Source organism: Oncorhynchus gorbuscha, linkage group LG15 (genome assembly GCF_021184085.1).
Source record: "Oncorhynchus gorbuscha isolate QuinsamMale2020 ecotype Even-year linkage group LG15, OgorEven_v1.0, whole genome shotgun sequence".
In the NCBI taxonomy this organism is placed as follows: Eukaryota; Metazoa; Chordata; class Actinopteri; order Salmoniformes; family Salmonidae; genus Oncorhynchus; species Oncorhynchus gorbuscha.
Genome location: NC_060187.1, coordinates 43,101,959 through 43,121,916, shown reverse-complemented (window position 1 = coordinate 43,121,916; position 19,958 = coordinate 43,101,959). Strand labels below are relative to the sequence as shown.

At 42.6% G+C, this 19,958-nt stretch overlaps 1 protein-coding gene across 6 annotated transcripts in view; it reads right to left on the bottom strand.

Annotated features, from left to right (window-relative positions):
- mast3b (microtubule associated serine/threonine kinase 3b) overlaps positions 1-19,958 on the bottom strand; it is a 52,907-nt gene that overhangs the window by 15,424 nt on the left and 17,525 nt on the right. For 4 of the 6 annotated variants that reach the window (XM_046301799.1, XM_046301801.1, XM_046301797.1 and 1 more), the window contains 7 exons: positions 17,527-17,615; positions 15,062-15,134; positions 11,820-11,840; positions 10,305-10,383; positions 7,326-7,483; positions 5,852-5,927; positions 5,282-5,491 (listed from right to left, as the gene is read on the bottom strand). In XM_046301799.1, the coding sequence (XP_046157755.1) occupies positions 5,282-5,491; positions 5,852-5,927; positions 7,326-7,483; positions 10,305-10,383; positions 11,820-11,840; positions 15,062-15,134; positions 17,527-17,615 (706 nt within the window). Of the gene's footprint in view, positions 1-5,281; positions 5,492-5,851; positions 5,928-7,325; positions 7,484-10,304; positions 10,384-11,819; positions 11,841-15,061; positions 15,135-17,526; positions 17,616-19,175; positions 19,605-19,958 lie in introns of those variants that run through there. The other 2 variants (XM_046301802.1, XM_046301800.1) reach the window with 2 other exon arrangements.

The window sequence follows — 19,958 nt, the reverse complement described above, 5'->3', positions numbered from 1 at the left end:
ACAATGTACAGACACCAGACCTGAGTTCAAATACATGTGTATTTGAGTATTTTCAAATAGTGTGGACAAAATCTACTACTGCTATTTGAAGTATTTGAAAGTATTTTCAAATAATTTCCTATTTAGCCTAATAACTATTAGGTTAAAGTGCATTGGAGTATTTATTTGTATTTGAAAAGACACTGTGTATTTGAGTATTTTCAAATACATGCCAAGACTTTCCTAGTGTATTTCCAAATATGTTCCAATATTCAACTACTATTATTTTCCAAAGAAATTATTAAATGTATGTGAAAGTAATCAAAATAATTGAAATAGTATTTGAACTCAGGTCTGATACACACACACAAAGAGGATGACTAACTACACTGAACAAAAATATAAATGCAAAATGTAAAGTGTTGGTCCCATTTTTTATGAGCTGAAATAAAAGATCCCAGATATGTTCAATATGCACAAAAATATTATTTTTCAAACATGTTGGGCACAAATTGTGAGCATTTGTCCTGTACCAAGATAATCCATCTACTTGACAGGTGTGGCATATCCAGAAGCTGATTAAACTGCATGATCATTACACAGGTGCACCTTGAGCTGAGGACAATAGAAGGTCACTAAAATGTGCAGTTTTGTCACACAACACAATGCTACAGATGTCACAAGTAGAGGGAGCTTGCAATTGGTATGCTGACTGCAGGAATGTCAACCAGAGCTGTTGCCAGATAATTGAATGTTAATTTCTCTACAATAAGCCACCTCCAACGCCATTTTAGAGAATATTTCAGTATGCCCAACTGTCCTCACAACCACAGACCACGTGCATGACGTCGTGTGGGCGAGTGGTTTGCTGATGTCAACGTTATGAACAGGGTGCCCCATGAATGCACAGAGATACTGTGACGAGATCCTGAGGCCCATTGTCGTGCCATTCATCTGCCGCCAGATGTGTTTCAGCATGATAATGCATGGCCCCATGTCGCAAGGATCTGTACACAATTCCTGGAAGCTGAAAATGTCCCAGTTCTTCCATGGCCTGCATACTCACTAGACATGTCACCCATTGAGCAAGCTTGGGAAGCTCTGGATCGACTAGTAAGGCAGCGTGTTCAAGTTCCCAGCAACTGCTCCGCCCACAACCGTAAGGCTCTCCAGAGGGTAGTGAGGTCTGCACAACGCATCACCGAGGGCAAACTACCTGCCCTCCAGGACACCTACACCACCCGATGTCACAGGAAGGCGATACAGATAATCAAGGACAACAACCATCCGAGCCACTGCCTGTTCAACCCGCTATTTTTTATTTATTTATATTTCACCTTTATTTAACCAGGTAGGCTAGTTGAGAACAAGTTCTCATTTGCAACTGCGACCTGGCCAAGATAAAGCATAGCAGTGTGAACAGACAACACATAGTTACACATGGAGTAAACAATAAACAAGTCAATAACACAGTAGAAAAAAAGGGGAGTCTATATACAATGTGTGCAAAAAGCATGAGGAGGTAGGCGAATAATTACAATATTGCAGATTAACACTGGAGTGATAAATGATCAGATGATCATGTACAGGTAGAGATATTGTTGTGCAAAAGAGCAGAAAAGTAAATAAATAAAAACTGTGGGGATGAGGTAGGTGAAAATGGGTGGGCTATTTACCAATAGATTATGTACAGCTGCAGCGATCGGTTAGCTGCTCAGATAGCTGATGTTTGAAGTTGGTGAGGGAGATAAAAGTCTCCAACTTCAGCGATTTTTGCAATTCATTCCAGTCACAGGCAGCAGAGTACTGGAACGAAAGGCGGCCGAATGAGGTGTTGGCTTTAGGGATGATCAGTGAGATACACCTGCTGTAGCGCGTGCTACGGATGGGTGTTGCCATCATGACCAGTGAACTGAGATAAGGCAGAGCTTTACCTAGCATGGCCTTGTAGATGACCTGGAGCCAGTGGGTCTGGCGACGAATATGTAGCGAGGGTTAGCCGACTAGAGCATACAAGTCGCAGTGGTGGCTATTATAAGGTGCTTTAGTGACAAAACGGATGTCACTGTGATAAACTGCATCCGGTTTGCTGAGTAGAGTGTTGGAAGCAATTTTGTAGATGACATCGCCGAAGTCGAGGATCGGTAGGATAGTCAGTTTTACTAGGGTAAGCTTGGCAGCGTGAGTGAAGGAGGCTTTGTTGCGGAATAGAAAGCCGACTCTAGATTTGATTTTCGATTGGAGATGTTTGATATGAGTCTGGAAGGAGAGTTTGCAGTCTAGCCAGACACCTAGGTACTTATAGGTGTCCACATATTCAAGGTCGGAACCATCCAGTGTGGTGATGCTAGTCGGGCATGCGGGTGCAGGCAGAGATCGGTTGAAAAGCATGCATTTGGTTTTACTAGCGTTTAAGAGCAGTTGGAGGCCACGGAAGGAGTGGTGTATGGCATTGAAGCTCGTTTGGAGGTTAGATAGCACTGTGTCCAATGACGGGCCGAAAGTATATAGAATGGTGTCGTCTGCGTAGAGGTGGATCAGGGAATCGCCCGCAGCAAGAGCAACATCATTGATATATACAGAGAAAAGAGTCGGCCCGAGAATTGAACCCTGTGGCACCCCCATAGAGACTGCCAGAGGACCGGACAGCATGCCCTCCGATTTGACACACTGAACTCTGTCTGCAAAGTAATTGGTGAACCAGGCAAGGCAGTCATCCGAAAAACCGAGGCTACTGAGTCTGCCGATATGAATATGGTGATTGACAGAGTCGAAAGCCTTGGCAAGGTCGATGAAGACGGCTGCACAGTACTGTCTTTTATCGATGGCGGTTATGATATCGTTTAGTACCTTGAGTGTGGCTGAGGTGCAACCGTGACCGGCTCCGAAACCAGATTGCATAGCGGAGAAGGTACGGTAGGATTCGAGATGGTCAGTGACCTGTTTGTTGACTTGGCTTTCGAAGACCTTAGATAGGCAGGGCTATCATGCAGAAGGCGAGGTCAGTACAGGTGCATCAAAGCAGGGACCAAGAGACTGAAAAACAGCTTCTATCTCAAGGCCATCAGACTGTTAAACAGCCACCACTAACATTGAGTGGCTGCTGCCAACGTACAGACTCAACTCCAGCCACTTTACTATTGGACAAACTGATGTAAAAAATGTATCACTAGCCACTTTAAACAATGCCACTTAATATAATGTTTACATACCCTATATTACTCTTCTCATATGTATATACTCTACTCAATACCATCTACTGCATCTTGCCTATGCCATTCTGTACCATCACTCATTCATATATCTTTATGTACATATTCTTCATCCCTTTACGCTTGTGTGTATAAGGTAGTTGTTGTGAATTGTTAGGTTAGATTACTCGTTGGTTATTACTGCATTGTCGAAACTAGAAGCACAAGCATTTTGCTACACTCGCATTAACATCTGCTAACCATGTGTATGTGACAAATAAAATTGGATTTGATTTGATATACAGCAACTTCACACAGCTATTGAAGAGTGGGACAACATTCCACAGGCCACAATCAACAGCCTGATCAACTCTATGCGAAGGAGATGTGTCGCACTGCATGAGGCAAATGTTGGTCACACCAGCTACTGGCTGGTTTTCTGATCCACGCCACTACCTTTTTTTTAAAAAGGTATCTGTGACCAACAGCCTGATCAACTCTATGTGAAGGAGATCTGTCACACTGTAGGAGGCAACTGATGGTCAACAGAGCTGTTGCCAGATAATTAAATGTTCATTTCTCTACCATAATCCGCCTCCAACGTCATTTTAGAGAATTTGGCAGTACGTCCAAATGGCTTCATAAGCGCTGACCTCGTGTATGATGTCATTTGGCAGAGCGGTTTGCGGATGTCAACGTTGTGAACAGTGCCCCATGGTGGCGGTGTGGTTATGGTATGGGCAGGCATAAGCTGCGGACAAGGAACACAATTGCATTTTACCGATGGCAATTTGAATGCTCAGTGATACCGTGACGAGTTCCTGAGGCCCATTGTCGTACCATTCATCCGCTGTCATCATCTCATTTCAGCATGATAATGCACAGCCCATGTCGCAAGGATCTGTACATAATTCCTGGAAGCTGAAAATGTCCCAATTTGTCCATGGCCTGCATACCCACCAGACTTGTCACCCATTGAGCAGGTTTGGGATGCTCTGGATCGACGTCTATGACAGTGTTCCAGTTTCCGCCAATATTCAGCAACTTTGCACAGCCATTAAAGAGGAGTGGGACAACATTCCTCAGGCCACAATCAACAACCTGATCAACTCCATGCGAAGGAGATTTGTCGCACAGCATGAGGCAACTGATGGTCACACCGGATACGGACAGTTTTTCTGATCCACACCCCAACAGATGCATATCTGTATTCCCAGTCATGTGAAATCCATAGATTAGGGCCAAATACATTCATTTCAATTGACTGGATTTCCTCATATGAACTGTAACTCAGTAAGATATTTGAAATTGTTCCATGTTGCGTTTATATTTTTGTTCAGTACATTTACCACACAAAAGTGGTAAAGTGAGTTTGCCTTTAAGGAAAACTGTCTGCTTGGAGTGGTGAGAGCAAGACTGAGTTTCGGTATAAGCGGAACTCAGGGGAAGAGAATGCACGCTGCTCTGGATAGAGAAGCTCTGGATAGAGGAGCTCTGGATAGAGGAGCTCTGGATAGAGGAGCTAAACACAGAACAATAGTGTGCAGTGAGAACTCTGAATTAAAAATGCAAAACCTGAAATGTGTTGCGCATCACAGAAAAACGACTAGCTGGAAACCACCCCTCGGAACCACATGAGACAGCCTCAGTCATGCTGTGGCCTCCGTGAGGGCAAATTTGATCCATCAATAACAAAACAAGCCAAGGCAATGAGGACGAACGTCTGAAAAAGGAGGAGAAAAGCGATGTGTCCTTAACAGATGGGTTAAATGTGGCCAGAAATATTATACACACACACGTATCCCCAAGAAAATGCATCAGACAGGACGTTACATCAACAAAGGAGAATACTCCTTGGCTGTATTCTGAGGGCCTCCTGATTCAAACGGTGAGTCCTCATCATTGGCTGCGCTACCTAAACCATACAAATAACATGCCATTCCAAAACAACTTATTCATTCCTCAGGGGGTTGACATATCATATGCAAATCATAAAACAACTGGATGCCCAAGGGAAGTGGTGAGGAAACACATTTTAGACTCAAGTGCCGGCAGTTATCGTCCGATCACACTGATAAACCTAGACGCAAAGATTTTTGTGGATATCCCACCTCGTGGAGCAGCTTCTCCAGTTTCTCCTGCAGCTCCACAAAGTAGCGTGAAGTGACCAGGCCCGTGTGGGACTTGTCCAGGCAGTCTCGGACCAGCTCCACCAGCTGGTGCTGGATGAAGCCCAGCACGCCATCGGACAGTGGGAGGGTGCTGTCTGGGGAGCAGGCGGTGATGATATCCAGCAAGCGCTCTTCCATCTGTGCTGTGGCCTAAAAGGACAGCAAACACACACAACATTACACCAAAAAAAAACACAATTAAGCATTAGTTCAGAAATAGAAATAGAGAAAATGCATTCAATCACAGCCTGTAACCAAGTGTAATCCTCAGTAGCATCCAAAACAGGGTGCTACTGGTTAAGTGGTCCTTCTGGAGCACCCACTACTGCTAACTACCTTCAGACATGTTATGGCGACCATGGTTAGTCCAAGTGCAACGTTCAGAAAGTCAGATAAGTCAGAGTAATCACATTCCCCAGGAGCAGAGGGGAAATTAGCTTTCGGATTATGGCAAATACAAACCGACATTGCTTCCTGTACAACAAAGGGGGAGGAGACAACATGACATACCTTAGGGAACCGTTCTTTGTAAACATGGTTCATCATGACGACCTCATTATCGAATGAACCCATTGTTCTTCCGGGGCTAGAACAGAAAAGGACACAGATCTTGTCAATGTTTATTATTCCAATCCAACCAAATGGACTGACAAGAGCTCGCAAAAATCTGTGAAGCAGTCGGCATTGACAGTTCTTATTGGGTGGTTGCAATATTTTGAATAGTGGCTAAAATGATCATCCCAAGTGAAGATTCATTGTGGAACAGTGAACGTGCAACATTGCTTCCAAGCTCATTTCCTGTTTTACTTTGCTACTTTAGATTTTTTTTTTTTACTCTTCAGTATTAGGTAAAAGAACAGCTGGTGTAAGACATGACCACATCTACACTGTCTGTCTGGCCCATGTAACAGACCAACAGGTCCTTCCCTCTCACGTTGTCCCGCCTAATCTCATTGTCCAAGAGTTAGGGGTACGGTGCAGAAATGCACCCCAGCCACAGACGCATTCAGCTCTTTTTTTTGCAATGAAAGAGGCTTATGTTGCAGCAGATGGCAGCCTGACCACCACACACTGCAGCCCGCCCCCTCCCCCTAACCCGCCCCCTCCCCATAACCCACCCCCTCCCCATAACCCACCCCCTCCCCATAACCCACCCCCCGAGAACCTCCAATCTAGCTGGTCCCCGCAGTGCTCTGCACCCACCCACCCACCTACGCATTGCACGCCATGCCACGACAACACAGGGAGCTCGGGCAGAGCATGGTACACAACGCTGCTCGCCTTAGGCCACGTAGCAACACCACGCTCTGCGTCCTAATCTATGCTTAAATTGGACCCTGCGAGAGTCCCACAAATTGGTGCAGTATGTTACTTATTACAAAACAGGCTCATTTTCTACAATATTATACCACACGAGAACAGTGAAGGTGGGAACTGCAATCCCACTGTGTAGTGATTTTAGCTAGAGGTCAAATTGAGGCGTACTGAACATTAGCAACCGCAAAATACTTTAGCTTTGCTTTGTTACAGGACTGAATACATTTTGACTGACCACACTGTCAGAACTAGCAGCAGGGTTGGATTGTACAAAGCAGGATCAATAACTAGCTAACGCATTGATTGTGCTTTGTGACACAGCCCCCCAGGTAAGGGGATGTAGACGAATACATTGACTCCATTCGTCAGTTCAAAATACTTCACTGACTCATGCTCTCGTCCACACCAAAGTTCTCTATCGCAATACAAAGGGAGGTGAGTTCATTAAGAACCAGGCAAAACAATGAGATCCTGGTACGGTAGAGTCAAATCTGGATTTGACTTAATACGTTGTATTTGAAGATGTTCCAATTAGCATGTAATAAATACCTAGGTCTGATTGGAGAAAAAATAATCCACAAAAATGTACGTAAGGGTGATGATGCATTAAATCTCATTTTGATGATATGGCACATTACAGTTAAGGCGAGGATTAACGGACGGCTACCTGAGGCTGCGGGAGCGAGGGCGCATGAAAGGCGAGGGTCGCACATCCTCGTCTGTTACGCTCTCTGAGCTGCGGAAGTGCTTGAACAGGAAGTGGAGCTCGTCTTGAGTGGGCTGGTAGGGGAGCTGGTGCAGGCGCTCCTGGGAAGAGGAGGAGGACTGGAGGAAAATTAGTACTTTTAACATTCAAACGCCAACACTTTTTCCTGAAGGATGGAGGATCGGTATCATAATTAGGACAAGAGAATGGTTATTTCATGTGGCTTTTGAGGCTTAGTACATTATTTTCCTGATTATTTTTATGAGATGAAAGGCACACTATGGCAGCTCCTGGCAATCTGTCAGATGTTTTTCCCCATGGGTCCTGAATAGCAGTAGATCATGGTGACTTGGCCTGCTGCATCTGTGATGCCCCTTTTCTGCCTGCTCATAAAGAGGTCACTGAGGATCACTGAAAGGCCTATTGTCTCAGTCTGACCTTGCCGCATATGCCGACCTTTGCCTTATAACACTACTCACAAATGGAGGAACACATGGCCTGTTCTCATCTTAGACCCTCATCTAATTTTTACACCACCCTTCTCCTTCAGAATGGAGACCTTGAATTATAATTTTTTTCAACCTAATTCAGCCTTAGGACTATTTTCTTCTTGAGCGGATGGTCAGGGGGCCAGAACATAATTACAAATAATCTGAAGACTGCTAATTGACCACAAGAAGTCCAAACATACAGTGCATTCGGAAAGTATTCAGACCCCTTGACTTTTCCCCACTTTTTGTTACGTTACAACATGATTCTAAAATGGATTAAAATGTTTTTTTCCTCATCAATGTACACACAATACCCCATAATGGCAAAGCAAAAACAGGTTTTTAGACATTTTTGCAAATGTATAAAAAATAAAAAAGCGTAAATAATACATTTACATAAATATTCAGACCCTTTACTCAGTACTGTGTTGAAGCACCTTTGGCAGCGATTACAGCCTCGAGTCTTCTTGGTTATGACATTACAAGCTTAGCACACCTGTATTTGGGGAGTTTCTCCCATTATTCTCAGCAGATCCTCTCAAGCTCTGTCAGGTTGGATGGGGAACGTCGCTGCACAGCTATTTTCAGGTCTCTCCAGAGATGTTCGAGGTCCTGAGCGCTCTGGAGCAGGTTTTCATCAATAATCTCTTTCCACTTTGTTCCATTCATCTTTCCCTCGATCCTGACTAGTCTCCCAGCCCCTGCTAGTGAAAAACATCCCCACAACATGATGCTGCCACCACCATGCTTCGCCGTAGGAATGGTGCCAGGTTTCCTCCAAACATGACACTTGGCATTCAGGCCAAAGAGTTCAATCTTGGTTTCATCAGAGCAGAGAATCTTGTTTCTCATGGTCTGAGAGTCCTTTAAGTGCCGTTTGACAAACTCCAAGCAGGCCTTCATGCCTTTTACTGAGGAGTGGCTTCTGTCTGGCCGCTCTACCATAAAGGCCTGTCTGGTGGAGTGACGCAGAGATGGTTGTCCTTCTGGAAGGTCCTCCCATCTCCACAGAGGAACTCTGGAGCTCTGTCAGAGTGAGCATTGTGTTCTTGGTCATCTCCCTGACCAAGGCCCTTCTCCCCCGATTGTTCAGTTTCTTCCATTTAAGAATGATGGAGGCCACTGTGTTCTTGCGGCCCATCAATGCTGCAGAGATTCTTTGGTACCCTTCCCCAGATCTGTGCATCAACACAATCCTTTCTCTGAGCTCTATGGACAATTCCTTTGACCTCATGGCTTGGTTTTTGCTCCGACATGCAATGTCAACTGTGGGACCTTACATAGACAGGTGTGTGCCTTTCCAAATCATGTCCTATCAACTGAATTTACCACAGGTGGACTCCAATCAAGTTGAAGAAACATCTCAAGGATGTTCAATAGAAACAGGATGTATTCAGACCCATAGCAAAGGATCTGAATACATACGCAAATAAAGGTATTTCTGTTTTTCATTCTTAATAAAAACCTGTTTTTGCTTTGTCATTATAGGGTATTGTGTGAAGATTGATGAGGATGTATATTTATTTTTTAATCTATTTTAGAATAAGGCTGTAACGTAACAAATTGTGGAAAAAGGGAAGGGGTTGGGAACACTTTCCGAATGCACTGTACATAATACCTAGCTAAAACAATCATTTTAAACCTTGCTGACATTTGTATACGATATATCTCTCAATTATGCGTGGGAATAATTTGGAACAAATTTCCAAAATGTAAATCACTTGGAGCTGATTTGCTGGTTATTTTACAGTCGTATTTTTAAAAAATTAAAAATCACACGCATTAGGCTGCCAGTTTGTGAACCCTGTCCTACTGTCTCACGCAGCACATATAGAGTGAAAAGGTACCAAGTTCCTCTGTCTGTCAGAAACGTAGATAATGGTGGATTTGTGAGCATGAGAGTTTGCATTAGATTTGTTGGGGCGTATGGGGAGCAGAGGGCTAAACTCTCCCCAGCCGCTATAAAGCCCCCACAGTTGTATTCTCTCATATAGAATATTTGATGTTCACATCTTATTCTGTTAATTCTGTTCATGCTTAACCATGAACAATATCCGCAGGGTAAGCAAAAGATATGAGGGCATTTAAGTGTGCACCCTTTCGGCACAGGAGCATTGATAATGCTCTTCGAAGCATCAAGTCCTATTACAAGCACAAATACAGAACATTAGCTCATCACGTCACACTCGAATACATTAATATACTGTGGGCCCATTATCACTAGACATTATCCACCGCAGGCTAGGAGCCAAACATAAATGACTCATTCAGACACATGATGATTCAAGATAGGATTTGTCCCGTTTGATCACATGGTCACAGTGTTGTCTCTTTCAGCCACAGACACATTTCTTATCCTATTCAGATCTTGTTGAATGGTTTATATGGTGTTGTGATACTGCAGTTTCATATGGACCCTGCGGGAGCTGGGTGAGGGCGAGAGACTTACAGAGACCGTGGAACTGGGGGGGTTGGTTCCGTAGCCGGAGGAGGGGAGGGACGCCAAAGACCATCGTCTGCCTTCCGCTCTGGAGAAAAACAGACAGACATGGTTATGTTACCGTGTACATTTTCGCATGTCATATCAACTGCCTTATAACGCGTTACGTCTTTCCCCGCACTACACTGAAAGCCTTGTGTCTTGCTATTACTCTGTTCTTCGTGATGTAATACGCATTCGGGGATTGTGTCATGTGTAATTACTATGCACTTGCAATGTACAGTCAGGTCCATAATTAATGGCACCCCTGATAAAGATGAGCAACCAAGACCGTATCAAATAAATAATACAAATACTGAGCTATACTGTATGCTCAAAAAATGTGAGAAATTATATTATTCGATACTAATACAATTGCTCAGAGGAATAGATTACTTGTTAAACAATCTAAAGAAGATAGGGGTCAAAATTATTGGCGCCCATGTTTTCAATACTCCAGCACCCTCCCTTTACGAGGATAACAACACTGAGCCTTCTTCTAAAATGTGTTGTGAGTTTTGAGAACACGTTGGGAGGGGTCTTAGACCATTCCTCCATACAGAATCTTTCCAGATCCTTGATATCCTTCGTCTGTTCTTATATACTGCTCTCTAATTCAAACCACAGGTTTTCAATGGGGCTCAACTCCGGAGACTGAGATGGCCATTGCAAAATGTTGACTTTGTGGTCAATTAACCATTTCTTTGTACTTGGGGTTATTGTCTTGCTGGAAGAGCCACTAGCTGCCAACTGTCACCCTCCTGGCAGAGGCAACCAGGTTTTTGTCTAAAATGTCCTGGTACTTGGTAAAGTTCATGGTGCCGTTTCTAAAGTCCCCTGTAATCGAGGACCTGTCTGGTTCTGGTACTGGTTCCAACAGACATTTTAACTTACAAATTGATCTGTGGACACCGTATATATCGAAATGGCTTGCATTGAGCGGTAGCCCTGGTTCCCATGGACTCATGAGCCTATCTCTTCCGCCTGTGTGACGTAGGATGTGAAATCTGACAGCATTATCAAAGTCATCTAAAATAGATTTAAACAAAAAAAAACATTTCCTGCATATGGTTCTGATTTTCTAACGCCAAACCCACCACTGGTGTGTGTGACCAAAGAGCTCTATTTTCATATCATATGACCATAGCACCGGTTCCAATCCAAGTGGCAATGTATTTTATCTCTGATGTTATGGCTATTTAGCTTTCACTGGTACTCTGGCCAGTGAACGGCACCATTGACCTTAATAGCTCAATATAGCTGCAACATAATAACAGCTGCAATATAGCTCAGTGTTTATATGACCTATTTTACACAAGGTATTTTTTGCTGTTCTTTATCAAGGGTGTAAATAATTACGGGCCTGACTGTATCTGGGCTGATGAAGGACAAGGGGATGTGATCTTTTCAGAAGAAGTGGTAACCAAATATAGAGGCGTGCAAGGAGAAATGCATGAAAGACAATAGGATAAGAGAGAGACCTACCTGTCAGCACGAGCCATGTGGCTGAGGTCACGACAGCCGGAGAAGCAAGAGAGAGATTACGGGGGAACATGTGAAACTGTTACAGGTTAAGTTTGCATCTTTCCACAGTCTCATGCTTAGATTGAACATGACTGCGATAGTGAGCCAACTGACCTGTGACATTTCATTTGACGAATGAAGTCGGACACAATTGGCTAATGTGTCAGCCTTCATTTGTCTAGCATGGGGAGAACAGGTTCAACATGAATTCAAAGAGCAAAAAAAAAAATGCTGTAGCACTTATTTGCTCTTTCTAAAAACCAGGGATACGGGAAAAGGAAATGATCAGGGGGCTGAAATTATAAAGGGTCTTATCATTTCAGTGCAGTTCCTTTTCAGCCCATATCAAATTTCCAGAGACATTGTGTAAAACCATATATGTTCCTATCAAATCTGGGTTTAAGAAAAATTGGTTATGCACATTTCTCTACATGTTGCATAACCAATAATGAGTTGCCATCAGGAATCGAAGCCAGGGTTGTGAATAAAGGGATGTTGAGTAACTGCAAACACACTGCTGGCCAAATGTGGTTTTAAAGAGGATCAAAATGAAAGCCGACTAAAAACAAATTGTTCCAGCTTAAAGGATTCAGCAACTCCTAGTTGAACGTTCTGACTTTTCCAGCCCGAAAACAGCTTCCTGATGGCAACAGCTGTCGACAGTCTTCCAACATTGGGTACATCTTCTTAAAGAGAAAACATTGGAATAAGACTGATTTAGTATAAAACCACATCCCATTATTGGTTTCTGCAATGTCTTGATTTCTGTGTGGAAACATGTCTGAATGTTTAAAAAAATGTCTGATGTTTGCGGGTATCTGTTCGTATATGAAGTTCTCTTGTTTTTATGTTCACCTGCTCAGGGACTGCAACACATCTTCTCACGTATACTGAGACTAAAGTTTTTGATGTACATTGTCACCGCTCAAATAAACATAACAAATAAACATATTTTATAAATACAAAAAAAACGACTTTATATTGAAATATCTTTTCTCACACACACACACACACACACACTCATCTGAGTGAGGAAAAGGCTAACCTAGCAGGAAGGATGTGATCTCCACTATTTATTTATTTTTATTTTACCTTTATTAAACTAGGCAAGTCAGTTAAGAACAAATTCTTATTTTCAATGACGTCCGAGTTTGCGTCTCTCACATGGGTAGGCAGACCATTCCATAAAAATGGAGCTCTATAGGAGAAAGCCCTGCCTCCAGCTGTTTGCTTAGAAATTCTAGGGACAATTAGGAGGCCTGCGTCTTGTGACCGTAGAGTAGGTGTAGGTATGTACGGCAGGACCAAATCAGAGAGATAGGTAGGAAAATATATCCATGCTTTTGTCACTTCTAGATTAGACTGCAATTCTCTACTTTCCGGCTACCCGGATAAAGCACAAAATAAACTTCAGTCAGTGCTAAACACGGCTGCTAGAATCTTGACTATAACCAAAGAATTTGATCATATTAATCCAGTGCTACACTGGCTTCCTGATAAGGCTGGGGCTGATTTCAAGGTTCTACTGCTAACCTACAAAGCATTACATGGGCTTGCTCCTACCTATCTTTCCGATTTGGTCTTGCCGTACACACCTACGCTAGGGTCACAAGACGCAGGCCTCCTTATTGTCCGTAGAATTTTGAAGCAAACAGCTGGAGGCAAGGGCTTTCTCCTATGGAGCTCCATTTTTATGGAACAGTCTGCCTATCCATGTGAGAGATGCAAACTTGGTCTCAACCTTTAAGTCTTTATTGAAGACTCATCTCTTCAATAGGTCCTATGATTGAGTGTAGCCTGGCCCAGGAGTGTGAATGTCAACGGAAAGGCACTGGAGCGACGAACCGCCCTTGCTGTCTCCGCCTGGCCGATTCCCCTCTCTGCACTGAGGTTCTCTGCCTCTAACCCTATTATGGGGCTGAGTCACTGGCTTACTGGTGCATGCTGTCCTTAGGAGGGGTGCGTCACCTTAGTGGGTTGAGTCACTGATGTGATCTTCCTGTCTGGTTTGGCGCCCCACTCGGATTTGTACTGTGGGGGAGATCTTCGTGGGCTATACTTGGCCTTCTCTCAGGGTAGTAAGTTGGTGGTTGAAGATATCCCTCTAGTGTTGTGGGGGCTGTGCTTTGGCAAAGTGGGTGGGTTTATATCCTGCCTGGTTGGCCCTGTCCGGGGTTATCGTCGGACAGGGTCACAGTGTCTCCCGACCCCTCCTGTCTCAGTCTCCAGTATTTCTACTGCAATAGTCTATGTGTGGGGGGGCTTGGGTCGGTCTGTTATATCCGGAGTATTTATCCTGTTTTATCTGGTGTCCTGTGTGAATTTAAGTATGCTCCCTCTAATTCTCTCTCTCTCTCTTTCTTCACCGGATGTGCTACCTTGTCCCGGACCTGCTGTTTTCGACTCTCTCTCTCTACCGCACCTGCTGTTTCAACCTCTGAATGATCGGCTATGAAAAGCCAACTGACATTTACTCCTGAGGTGCTGACCTGTTGCACCCTCTACAACCACTGTGATTATTATTATTTTACCCTGCTGGTCATCTATGAATGTTTGAACATCTTGGCCAATTACTGTTATAATCTCCACATGGCACAGCCAGAAGAGGACTGGCCACCCCTCAGTCTGGTTCCTCTCTAAGGCTTCTTCCTAGGTTCCTGCCTTTCTTCCTAGGTTCCTGCCTTTCTAGCCACTGTGCTTCTACATCTGCATTGCTTACTGTTTGGGGTTTTAGGCTGGACATCTGTATAGCACTTTGTGACATCAGAGGATGTAAAAAGGGCTTCATAAATACATTTGATTGATTGATTTCAATCTAGAATCTGGGATGTTGGCTATCAACAACAAGGCAACTCCGATGACTAATTGGGAATGGGACGCAAGCGTAGGATTGATCACCCTGTCGCTGGCCGCCTTTGGGGAGGGTGTATAGTGTGAAAGGCCGAAACACCCTAGGAACCAAAGGTACACTACTGATAGGTGGTTTTAAAACACTGCAGCTGCAATGAAAAAAAGTATAATCTTTACCAGAGAAGCATATAACTTAACAGTTCAATTTCACGCCATGCTAGTCATATAAATAATGTATTATAATTTACTGGTGTCTCACAGTTATTTATTCCAGGAAAAGGGATTGATTATGGGCGGTAAATCCCGGTAAAATGTCGGTAACAGGGTTTCCGCCATTCAACCCTACCACATACCTGCGAGCAAATGGGAAGTTGAGGGAGGCACTGGTGGACACATTTCGGGGGCTGTCTATGGGACTGCTTGCAGCTGAAAAGAAACAAGGGATGATTATCATCATTACAATGAATTAAGCTCGGATAAATAAGAATAGGTAATTATAGCGATTGAAACCCTATTCATATTGTGAATAAGGTCGAAGCAAACTGTATGGAGGCAAGTCTCAGGTACTGTAAGTAGCTAGACTGAATAATATCTCAAATAGGTCTGGTTTATGGTGCCAAACATAGCAGCAGTTAGCATCAAAGGGCATTAATGGAGAGGAGGCTATGCGCCGTTGTAAAGTATCATTTTGTTTGTCTTTGACAGTGCCTGGACCTTTGTGTACTCGAGACACAAGTGTTCATTAACATGGGAGCATTTTGCTACCAATTAATTCAACTGTAAACATAATGAATGCTTAAATTGTGCCCCCTAATCAGATAAGTCTCGACATGATAGGACTTGAAAGAGAATGTCTGCACATCTCTGGCATGTAGGGCCCTCGTGCAGAACTCTATTCATAGGGTGCACCTGCTTCACAACCAGCAGTGATACAGTGCCTTCAGAAATTACTCATACCCCTTGACTTATTCCACATTTTGTTGTGTTACAGCCTGAATTCAAAAGTTATTACATATATTTTCTCTCACCCATCCACAGTACACACAATACCCCATAATAATGACAAAGTGAAAACATGTTCTTAGAAATGAAATACAGAAATCTCTCATTTACATAAATATTCACACCCCTGAGTCAATACATGTTACAGTAACCTTTGGCAGTGATTACAGCTGTGAGTCTTCCTGGGTAAGTCTCCAAGACCACACCTGGATAGTACAATATTTGCACATTATTATTTTTCAAATTCTTCAAGTTCTGGTTGTTGACCATTGCTAGACAGGCATTTTCAAGTCTCTCCATAGATTTTCAAGCCGATTTAAGTCAAAACTGTAACTAGGCCACTCAGGAACATTCAATGGCATATTAGTAAGCAACTCCAGTGTATATTTGCCCTTGTGTTTTAGGTTATTGTCCTGCTGAAAGGTGAATTTGTCTCCCAGTTTCTGTTGGAAAGCAGACTAAACCAGTTTTTCCTCTAGGATTTTTCCAGTGCTTAGCTCTATTCCGTTTCTTTTTATCCTAAAAATCTCCCTAGTCCTTGCCGATGACAAGCATACACATAACATGATGCAGCCACCCCATGCTTGAAAATAATATGAGTAGTAATATTAACTCAGTGATGGGTTGGATTTGCCCCAAACATAACGCTTTGTATTCAGGACTCAAAGTTAATTTCTTTGACACATTTTTTTCAGTTTTACTTTAGTGACTTATTGCAAATACGAATATTTTTTATTCTGTACAGGCTTCCTTATTTTCACTCTGTCGTTTAGGTTAGTATTGTGCAGTAAATACAATGTTGTTGATCCATCCTCAGTTTTCTCCTGACACAGCCTGTTTAAAACAACTGTTTTAAAGTAACCATTGGCTTCATGGTGAAATCACTCAGCGGTTTCCTTACCCTCCGGCAACTGAGTTAGGCAGGGCGCCTGTATCTTTGCAGTAACTGGGTGTACTGATACACCATCAACAGTGTAATTAATAACTTCACCATGTCCATAGGGATATTCAATGTCTGCTTTTTTCCCCAATAGGAATTGGAAAACCTGGTCATTGTGGTTGAATCTGTGTTTGAAATTCACTGCGTGACTTAAGGACCTTACAGATTATTGTATGTGGGGTACAGAAAATCATGTTAAACACTATTACTGCACACAGAGTGAGTCCATGCAGCTTATTATGTGAAGTGTTAAGAAGAGTTTTACTCCTGAACTTAATTTAGGCCTGCCATAACGAAGGGGTTCGGTACTTATTGACTTCAATACAATACTTATTCACTCAACATTTCAGCTTTAGATTTTTTTGTCATTTGTCAATGTCTGAAAACATAATTCCACTTTGCCATTATAGGGCATTGCGTGTAGGCCAGTGACACAAAATCTCAATCTAATCCATTTTAAATTCAGGCTGTACCACAACAAAATGTGGAAAAAGTCAAGGGGTGTGAATACTTTCTGAAGGCACTGTATATACTCCCATTGATTCAAATGCTAAAGGGAAACACAAAAACCCACCCTTTACTGAAGAGCCCATTGTTGTATTTTCTGACCATTAAGATGTGTCTCCTCCTTTATTTTCTACAATCAGCACAGCATATATCTGAAAATGCTTTGAGGTCCCGATGATAGCGAGAGAAATCCAAAATATTGATACTTGCACTTGCTATGTTGTAGTAGGACAGCCTACTCGAAAACATTCAAACGTGTCAACGGGTAGGAATAAGTCTACGTAGTGTACTATAGGCTACATAAACAGGCTACATAAACAGGCTACACATACATTGGAGACAAACAACTGTTCCTGTGATGGTTCTTACCGGTGTGGACGGAGAGTGGGGAGAGAGGGCGTGACAGAGTGGGCGAAGGAGTCCCCAGGCCAAGACTCTTCCTGTTGCTGCTCCGGCAACTGTGGAACATAAACAGGAACAGAGATGTCAGTCACCAGCTACAAAACACTTCAGTCATCCATCTGGCAGTGCTTCAAAACATGAATTAGTTCCGCCTTCAAATAGCAATAGGAATAGTTCAAGTGATGTCATGAAAATGTCTTTAAGCACAGCAAATACACCAGTCTAAGCCAGGGGGAGGGGGGGGAAGATCATCAAAAACAGGCTTGTTTCTATTCTGGAAGGGGCAAAGATGCATTGCTTTCAATGTGAGTAATTGGCTATGACTAGCAAGCAATGCAGGGATTTTTCTGCCAATGAAATCCTTGGGCGGGCCACCTAAGCGTTTTTTGGGGTTGCCTAAGTCCAAACAGTGTAATAAACAAACGTTGTCTAAACTTAAACAACTAAAACAACATATAAAAGGTATGTAGAAAAGATAATGGACACATATTATTTTACCATCTTTGAGAACTAAAAGCTAGACCGTCAGAATTGAAATTTCCAAAAACAACAGCATTATCTATGACATAATGCATATAATTGCAGGAAACTAACTTCTAAACGGCAAAACTTTCTTTCAAAACTTAAATATAACCAAAATCAACACAATTGCAAACGGCTATTGTTAATAACTGTGAAGCAACAAAATATGAGAGTGAGACACTTGTATAACAAAACTTCCACTAAAAATCTACCACTTTGAGCATAGGCCTATGTACATCAACAGGAGGCATACTCACAGACAGAGAGTCAGACAGTTTATTATAAAGACTGAGGAGGGGTCCAGTAAATCATCTCATCGATTTGACCAGAATGGCCACAATAAGGGTCAATAAAGGACAGATGAGCATCACATGTATGAAATAGGACAAATATCAAATATAAGCACCCATCAAATTAGTTTACGTGACTCCCATAGGTCATCCAGAACTAGGATGTTTTTGCACAGCAGTGAGCAACCAAAAATTATACGTGGACCAGGAATATTTATTCTGCATAGTGTCATTGTTTTGGATCTAACAAGGACTGTACTTAGGTCATTAATTATTGAATACATAACTATTTTGTTCCCTTTTTGTTATAACAGTATTACAGACTTAAACACGAATAACCTGTAAGCCTATTTGTTTTGCCTTTACATAACTATATTGTAGCCAACGATACATATTCACAATCAGCACATTTTCTAAGCACTGATCACGTTTAGCTGAACGCTCTGAAACTAAAACAATGGGGATAAGACCGCGCGTGGCACCAATATCGAAACCAAATGGGAGCCAATGAATGAGCGTCAACATCGGCTATGTTATCACTTACAAAGTAATGTTTTTATCTAGTTACATTGTTTCTGAATATGTGAAATGGACACAATGCAAGTTGAGGTCAAGCATGTGTCCATCTGGATGGCCATCTGGACCATAGACGGGTTATTTCAGAGACTTGTCTGAGAACATCAGCAAAGGCCAACACAAGAAAATATCCTTTAAAAAATAATACGCAACACATTAAAAGGACCATAATTGTCTGCCGTTAAGCTTTGTTACATAACTACATAAACCAGAACCTTTCCTACCTACCTTTTTGATCGTTTTAGCATTGATCCTGATACAAAATGAGACTTGTTGTGGGTTGGCACTGCGGTCCAGTAACTTGGATCCGACATGGTGGATGTTGTTTACAACGAAAAAGAACACACATTCCGATCCAAAATAAATAATTATTGAATCTCCTAGATGGTAGATACAGGACCCAAGGATGGAACCCACAAAACCACGGGTAGACCCTCCATCGCCGTGGCAGTATGTTGTGTTCCCTGGACTAGCTAGTCAGCTTGGCTATCATTCAACCAGCTTTCAGCGCCACCTTCGCTTTATTTTGCCTCATATCCAAGCACCTAGGCCTACTACATCTTCTGCCTGGAAAGTGTTCCCGGTGGACATGGGCTACTCTCTCTGCTGCCAAAACTCCATCGCTGACTGATATAGCCTACTACCATAGACACAGTAGACTTTTCACTGGTATTCTGTTCAGCACACACGATGACGTCACTTCCCTGCGTTAATAAAGGGATCCTTTAAAGTAAAAGTCGGCATTTCAAAACATTGCAAGGTCTCTTTCATTGCAACACCTCTTTCAAAAGATATTACATTTTTATTAATGTCAATTTTTATTGTGCTTATAAGCAAATGCAAGAAGGAATTTATGGTAAATGTTTTAAATATGTAAAACTTGAGACCACCATTGAAAAATACAATGCTCAGACTAGATTGTTGACAACATTGGGCTTAGCGCAATTTTTTGGGGGTGCCTATGTAAAAGTGGGGTTGGGAGCAGGGTCTGTAGAATCTACATTGAACAAA